Source organism: Macaca nemestrina, chromosome 18, assembly GCF_043159975.1.
Source record: "Macaca nemestrina isolate mMacNem1 chromosome 18, mMacNem.hap1, whole genome shotgun sequence".
Lineage (NCBI taxonomy): Eukaryota > Metazoa > Chordata > Mammalia > Primates > Cercopithecidae > Macaca > Macaca nemestrina.
This window is the reverse complement of record NC_092142.1, coordinates 3,118,190-3,125,927: the sequence shown is the minus strand read 5'-3', so window position 1 is coordinate 3,125,927 and position 7,738 is coordinate 3,118,190. Positions and strand designations below refer to the sequence as shown.

Sequence of the window (7,738 nt, the reverse complement as noted above, 5' to 3'; positions counted from 1 at the left end):
TGAACAAATATTTTAGAACTGCACTTCCAACAAAGGACTCCAAACAAAACAGAACAAAAAACTAAAACTGTGTTGCCTTCTCCAAAGTTGGCCATGTCCTTCATCATTTCTGGACGGAGACATTTCATGGTGGTGTCATAGTGTCTCATTCTTCAGCACAATTGGACCTGGTTGTTTTCCTGACTTCGCTTTGGGTGAATCTCTTCTGCATTGGCTACTAGAGGATCACATACTCACCAAAGCCAGCAGCACAGCCCTCTAACCACATACCCACTTGTTACAGGAATGCTGGGGAAGGCCTGAACCCAGGCAGGCTGGGATGAGGACCCTGGGTCCAGGAGGCCAGAGCGGGTTGCAGATGAGTGGCTGTGGGGAAACAGAGTATTAATCTGCATCTCTAAGTAGGCAGGAAGCCAGACAGACCCCTCCTCTTGGCCTGGGACCAAACTCCCACCTCCCATGGGGACAGGTGGGGTGACTCAACTCCTGATGCCCACAGAGCCAGAGGCCTGCCCTGCCACTGTCCGCTGCTTCTTCCAAAGTGGGGAGTTTAGAGCTTCGCGGTGAGTTGCTCGACGAATCGGCTTCTGGGGATGAGGACCCAGCAGCCTGCCTACGGAGACGGGGCTCTGATGGGGCTCACCTGGGCACCTCCCTCCACCACCACCCTCAGCTCTGCCATCCTGAGGCCCCTGAGGCCTGTGGTGGGGAAAGCAGAAGGGGGGACTTGGCCGGGGGTGGAGAGGTAGCACCCCACTCCCATGGGGCTGGGTTTCTCCTCACCAGCCTGTTTTGGAATCCAACGCACAGTTTGGGGGTTCCCAATCCCTCTCTTCCCCTTCCTGAAGCGGCAGAGCTGGGTCTCCCAGGCCTCTAGACTCTGGCCCCTCTCCATCGGCTGCCCTGCCCTGGTTGGGAGAGGGATAAAAGGGAGGGTGGCCCAGGCTGCAAAGGTCAGGGGTCAGGAGGCTGAACCGTAGGTGGAAGCAGGGGTCAGAGTGAGCCCCAGGTGGACAGGATGGCACAGTCTCTGGCCAGGCCAACATCCAACCCCCTACCTTAACTCCCTCTGGACCCTTGCTTTCCAGTGTCCCCAGGCATGGGAAAAACAGACATTGCAGAATAAATAATTTATTGAAATTGTTGGAATAAATAAGATATGTGGGCAGGGTTACAAATAGCTATAAAAATCATTAACTTTTATAAACACAAAAGCAATGGGGCCCCGGGCGGGACCGGAAGTCGTGGGGCGGGGCCTGAGGCCTTGGAGGCGGGACCTGAGGCCGTCGGGCGGGGCGGGGAGGGGTCTCCTTTCCGCAGCAGCCGTCCGGGCCCCCAGAGGTAGTTGGGCCTATTTACAGCGGGGGAATGCGCCCGAGGCCGTCGCAGATCCAGATCCAGATCTGGATTTGGCCGTCTTTCAGATCCGAGCCCCGCGACCCGCTGCGCCCTAGGAGCGCGCGGCCGCCCCAGAGCCCGGGCTCGGTGCCCCGAGGGCCCCACTCCCCTGAGCGCGCCCACGGAGCTGCACCCCTTGCACGATCTTCTCCACCCAGGAGCGGTGCGCAGAGAGGCTGATGTAGACCCCAGGCCTGTTGCGCTCGGCACAGCCCTCGCCCCAGCTGATGATGCCGGCCAGCAGCCAGGCGCCGTCCACCTGGCACATGAGGGGGCCCCCGGAGTCGCCCTGAAGAGAGGAGGCGAGGTTAGGAACCCCCGTGGCACAGTGGGTGGCAGAATCCAGGGCCCGTGCCCTGTCAGGGAGTAGATGAGCCCCGGGAGCCCATTTCTCCTTCCTGGGGGAGACAGGACCTGACCTCCACCCAAGAGAAGTGCCTGGCGACAGAGTAGGAGCTGCAGCCAGGCCTTAAGACGGCCAGGCCTTAAGACGTCCAGGCCCAGGTGCTGCTGCTGCACTATCTGACTGTCTTCCAGACAGTCCCAGAGCTAGAGCTGGCTCTGGGTACTGAGGCATGGGAAACCCCCTGAAGGGAATGCAAGCTCCCGGAGGGCAAGGTGGTGCAGCTGGATGCCCAGTTTAATGTCTGAACAAATAAGTGAGTGGCTGAGCCAGGCTGAGGCTGGTTCTATGGGGACCGGGGGCTGTCAGGCACAGCCAGTTCTGGGGAGGAGGCCAGGGAGAGGTGGTGATGCCCAGTGGGGACAGGGCTGATGCTGGCTCCTTCTCGAGGTCCTCCTGGCCAGGGGTGGGGGGCTTGAGGGGGGGGCTCACCAAACAAGCATCCCGCTCCCCCTCCAAGTAGCCAGCACACAGCATGTCCTCAGTGATGGCTTCGTGTCCTGCTCCCCGCCAGTACAGGCGGCTGCAGACTTCCGAGTCGATGATAGGAACTTTCAGCTTCTGCAGGGTCTGAGGGTGGGGCAAGGGCACTGAGAGGAAGGAGGACAGAATCAGGCTTGGGGGTCTTCCCTCCTCGTTGCCTCCTCAAAGGACTATCCCCCCGACCACTATTCCTCTCAGCAGCGGTGCTCAAAGGCTAACAGATTAGCTCTACCAGGCTCTCCCAAGATGCCTTCAGAAAATCGAAATTCCAGGTCTCCACCTCTGGCCCTGCTGAATCAGAACATGAATGTGAAACCTAAGACACTGCCTGCCTCTTTAATAAATTTTCTGATATCCACAGATGGTTAGAGCCTTTCCTGTCTCAGACACTGCATTACTTCATCCAGCACTGGGACTGCTATAGAGGAAGTGTTCAATAAATGTCTTCTCAATGCTGAAAATTACCAGGACCTGAGGGATCCCCACACCTTGCCTGGAGCTGGTCTACAGACTGTGGTCTGCAGATTGTGGACTGAAAGTCCGCAATTCTAGCTCTTGAAGAAGCCCCTACAGAGATTATGGGGAGGCTGAAACCTCAGAGTCAGTGGGATCCCCATACACCTGAGCTAGTGTCATTTCTCTTAATTATTCTGGAATCTGGTTAAATTTTCATCTGTCTTACACTTTGTTCTTACATAGTCTCTATCTCTCTCTCTCAAACTCTCTCTTCCAGGTCTTCATTGTATCCTCATTTCTGCCTGTATGTTTCTTTTCCTTAGCCCAGTCTCTATCATCCACCTGCCTGTCGATCTGTCATCTACCTTTCTCTTGCTGCTTCCCTGCTTCTTGCTTTATGTAATCTAGTTTGAGTTTCAAGATGATGTTTTCCAAACCTCCAGAGGTGGTTTGAAAATTGTATTTTACAATTAAGGAGGCTGCATTTTCTCCTTAGAATTTTGCCCACAATTATGGCATGCTGCCACCAGGTGGTGCCTGTTCCCACTCTGGAATCAGACCTCTTTTTATATTCACCCTGTATTCAGCTTAGTCCCACACACACCTCCTTTCAGCCATTCCTATATCGATGAATTGAATAGCTTCACGGGTCTGGCTGTTGCCTCAAAACATAGCTAAAGATACTTTTGAAGTAGAAATGAGGCCGGTCACAGTGGCTCACACCTGTAATCCCAGCACTTCAGGAGACTGAGGCTGGTGGACTGCTTGAGCCCAAGAGTTCAAGACCAGACTGTCTAACATGGAAAAACCCTGTCACTACAAAAAATACAAAAATTAGCCAGGTGTGGTGGTGCACACCTGTAGTCCCAGCTACCTGGGAGACTGAGGTGGGAGGGTCACTTGAGCCTGGGAGCAAAGGCTGCAGTGAGTTATGATCACACCACTGCACTCTAGCCTGGGTGACAGAGTAAGACCCTATCTCAAAAAAAAAAAAAAAAAAAAAAAACAGGAAGAAGAAGAAAAGAAGGAGACGGAGAGGGAGAGGAAGAGGAAGAAGGAGGAGGTGGGGGAGGAGGGGGAGGAGGAGGAAGATGAGGAGGGGGAGGAGGAGGAAGATGAGAAAGAGGAGGAAGAAGAAGAAGGAGAAAGAAAAGAGAAATGGCCTGAAATTGCCCACCGAGGTTTCTTCTGGCTTGCAACCCATCTTTTCTTCTATCTGTGTCATGCTGTGCCTCTGGCCTCCACCTTTTGTTGCTCATGGTGTCTGTGTCCCTAAGTATCTGCCATCCTCTGTCCCCATCCACCCCCAACCACTTTGGAGAGAAAGAAGCCGCACCTCCATCTTGGATGCTCCCCCAGCCTGAGATCCAGCAGTGGGTATTTGGAGGGAGGTGGATAGAGGCATCAGGCAGGCAGATGGGCAGGACCCGCTCCGAGAACTGTATGGAGTGCTCGAGACACACCAGGGCAATGTCCGCACGGGCACCCTCCTTCCAGGAATACATAGGGTGGGGCTGCACCCAGGCAACACCCACCTTCTGGGACCGAGAGCCAGGATTCCCCAGCTGCCAGGCTCCCAGCAGCACAGAGAACAGGGATGGCTTGTTCAGGTTGCTGGAAGGAAAGGGAAGAGGAGGATCAGCCAGGAGGGTCTGGGAGGAGGTACCTGGGGGAACAGCAGGGGTGTGAAGGTGCCTGAAGGCAGGAGAGGCTTCTAGGTAGAATCGAGGGGCACCAAGATTGAACAGAGGCCCAGAAGCAGAGCCCGTGAAGGGAGTCCAGGACCTGGGGCACAAAGCCTAGGGCCTTGGAGAATCAAGTGTCCCAGGCTGGCTATACATACTCCTTGAAACAGTGGGCAGCAGTGATCACCCAGCGGCTGGTGAGCAGGGAGCCGGCGCACTGGTGGGTCCCATTCTTCTGGATGCTCACGACCCAGGGCCACTCGTTGTCAGTGCTGTCCTCGCCGCCCACAACCCGGTTCAGCTGCTGGGGCTTCCCACAGGCTGGGGGAACCGGAGGGGACGGTCAAGTTTTGTTATCTCCAGCTTCCTACAACCCACCCTCGGAATCCCAATCCCTAGGCCTGCACCCCAAGCTCTGCCCACAGCCCAAGCTCCATTCATGCCCCCAAGCTCCACCCACATCCCAAGTTCTACCTGCACTGCAAGCTCCACCCACACCCCTAGCTCTACCCACACACTAAGCTCCACCTGTACCCCAACCCAACCCACACCCCAAGCTCCGCCCACCTCCCAGTCCCTTCCCTCCCTCCATCCTCACTCTCTGCTGGTCTTCCCCTGGCCCTTGCCCTGGCCCTCCCACTCCCTCCCTGTCAGCTGCACCTGGTCTCTCCCACAGCCTTTCCTTACCCTGCTTTCCGCTCTGTTCACCTTCCTGGCTCTCTCTCTCTCCTCTGGCTCTGGCACCTCTCAAGCCTTTCTCCTTGCGTTGGTGTCTCCTTCCTGCCTCCCTTCCCCTTGGGCTCTCTCCCCCTTTCACTCCAGCCCCTTTCTGACCCGTGCCCAGGGGAGGGACACATAAATACTGCCTGAGTTTGGGCCTCCTCCCCTCTCCCTCCTGTCAGAGCTGCCAGCTCCACTCACCAGGTATCCTGGCCGCATTGAGGGTGGCTGAGGGCAAGAGAAGGAAACAGTTAGGCCAGTGAGGGGCCCCAGGACCCAGTGGTGAGGGGCCCTCAATGCCCAGTGAGGAAGGGCCCCCAACACGCAGTAAGAAGGGATCCCAGTGCCCAGTAAGGAGGGTCCCCAGCACCCAGTGAGGAGGGTCCCCCAGTGCCCAGTGAGGAGGGTCCCCCAGCACCCAGTGAGGAGGGTCCCCCAGTGCCCAGTAAGGAGGGTCCCCAGCGCCAAGTGAGGAGGGGTCTCCCTGAGTACCTGGTGGTGAGGAACCCTTAGGCCTCCAGTGCCCAGGGAGCCCCTCAAGTCTCTCAACCCCAGGGCCCCTCCTGGCGGGGCATTTCCTGGGGCCTGGCCAGGCCCTGGCTGCACAGCTGTGAGCCTGCCCTCCCGCAGCTTCCCGTCCAGCCTGCCTACCGAGGACCAGGACCGGCTCCTCCGAGGGAGGCACAGGCCTGAGCCCCTCGGGCCTGGACGCTGCTGCCACTGGTGCCCTCCCCTGACCTCCTGCCGCAGGAACAAAACAAAACGGTGCTGCCCCAGAGGCAAGCCGCAGAGGATGAGGAGATGGGAGAACACGGAGGCGAGAAGGAGGAGGCGATGGCGACGCCGACAGTAACCAGAGACAGAGGCGCGCTTCGTACTTGCTGCGTTTTCTGCTTAATCCTCACAGCCGTAGAAGAAACCGAGGCAGAGAGCAGTTAAGGAGCCAGAGATAAACAGAGAGCAGAAGCAGAAAGGAGATGAGAGAGGCAAGGCGGGGAGGGAGAGAGGGAGGGAGGGAGGGAGGAGGTGGGAGGGAGGAGGGAGGAGCAGCCTCCGGACGTACCTGTCCACGCCAGCAGCAGCAGGGAGGTGAAGGTGCCAAGACAGCCCCCACCCAGGGATGCGGGGCCTCCAGAAACCACCATGGCTGGTGGGGCGGGGGAGCGGGCAGCAGGCTCGAGAGACCCAGGGTGATGCGGGTCAGGGTGTGTAGGTTCCCTGCAGGTCGCCCCAGGTTTTATCCCGGGAGGCGGAATGCCGTCAGACCAGTCTCGAGGTGGCTCCCGAGGCCACTCTGGCTGTGGGTCATGGGCAGGGGGCGGGGCTGCGGGGAGGAAGCCAGCCGCTACAGGGCCCTGGGGGGGGCTCTAGTTAAGACCCCAGGCTCCAGCTGTGGGTCCAGGATGTGGCCTCCGGAAGGGCAGGGGAGGGGGCTTGGCCCAGTGGTCCCTGACATTGACTGTCTAGGGGCAGAGAAAGGTCCCAGGGCACTGAAAGGAAGGGGTTCCGGGCTGGGGAGGGCCTGGGTTTGGAGTGGTGAAGTCTGGGGTACTGAGTGTTGGGGGGTGCTAAGGCCTTAGGGATCTAGGGGGTGCCCGAGGCTCAGTAAGGGCACCCACCTGCAGGGGCCCGGGCCCCTGTGACTCAGTCCAGAGACCTGGCGCAACCCGGGGCTCGGGAATCCCGTTAACCCACTTCCCGAAAGCTGTGAATCAGGTGAGTGGCGACCTTGGTGGCCTCCTGGTGGCCGCCCTCCTGTCGTTTCTGCAGGCGGGCCTCAGCCCTGCCATTCAGACACCTGAGGACTCACCTCATTTGGAGTCCTGGGAAGGGGAGGAGCCCATGGGCACCAGGGCGCAGCCAAGCAGCGGGGTTGAGAGAGGAGGAGCCCCGGGAAGGGCTGGGGCTTCCAGGATTCAAAGAGCTGCTGGACTGGGTTGTGCCGGGCCGGGTCCTGGCCTGGGAGTGGATTCTCGGTTCTTCCTTCCCAGCGGCTGCGGCAATGGCAAGCCGGGGCTGAATCCTGTGAGACCTTCCCTGACTCAGTGCCCTGCAGCGCCCCACACTTGGGACACTCTGACATTCCCACCCAAGCAGGGCAGGCTTCCTCCTCTACAAAGAGACAGGAGCCTGTGCCCCTTCACCAGTTCAATCAACAAGCCTCCAGCAGGGCCCTTGCTACCGCTGGGGGGGAATTAAAAACAATCATAGCGTCTGGGCGCAGTGGCTCATTCCTGTAATCCCAGCACTTTGGGAGGCCAAGGCGGACAGATCATGAGGTCAGAAGTTCAAGACCAGCCTGGCCAAAATAGTGAAACCCCATCTCTACTAAAAATAGAAAAAAAATCAGCCAGGCATGGTGGCAGGCGCCTTTAGTCCCAACTACTTCGGAGGCTGAGGCAGGAGAATTGCTTGAACCTGGAAGGCAGAGGTTGCAGTGAGCTGCGATCGCGCCACTGCACTCCAGCCTGGGTGACAGAGTAAGACTGTTTCAAAAAAAAAAAAAAAAATCATAGCAGTGAATATGTATATGATAAATATATTTATATAAATGTAATATCTATAGAATAGAGCAAACATTTAGGAGTGCCAT

General features: G+C 57.8%; 1 protein-coding gene across 1 annotated transcript; it reads right to left on the bottom strand.

Moving 5' to 3' along the window:
• Window positions 1-1,115: 1,115 nt before the first annotated feature.
• Window positions 1,116-6,779, bottom strand: LOC105467909 (serine protease 22). The gene is made up of 6 exons (XM_071083964.1): window positions 6,209-6,779; window positions 5,347-5,373; window positions 4,584-4,746; window positions 4,077-4,354; window positions 2,234-2,391; window positions 1,116-1,687 (listed from the first exon to the last, which is right to left on the bottom strand). Exons 1-6 carry the CDS (start codon window positions 6,288-6,290, stop codon window positions 1,451-1,453), a joined length of 945 nt encoding a protein of 314 aa, XP_070940065.1. The 5' UTR covers window positions 6,291-6,779; the 3' UTR covers window positions 1,116-1,450.
• Window positions 6,780-7,738: the final 959 nt, after the last annotated feature.

What these genes read in the sequence shown, in the direction of transcription:
- LOC105467909 (XM_071083964.1), bottom strand. Translation starts at nt 6,290, where the DNA reads ATGGTGGTTTCTGGAGGCCCCGCATCCCTGGGTGGGGGCTGTCTTGGC. An exon ending in GCTGCTGCTGGCGTGGACAG is followed by an intron (nt 5,374 to 6,208) that starts GTACGTCCGGAG and finishes TCTTGCCCTCAG; the next exon opens with CCACCCTCAATGCGGCCAGG. An exon ending in GGGGAGCATCCAAGATGGAG is followed by an intron (nt 2,392 to 4,076) that starts GTGCGGCTTCTT and finishes CCTTCCTCTCAG; the next exon opens with TGCCCTTGCCCCACCCTCAG.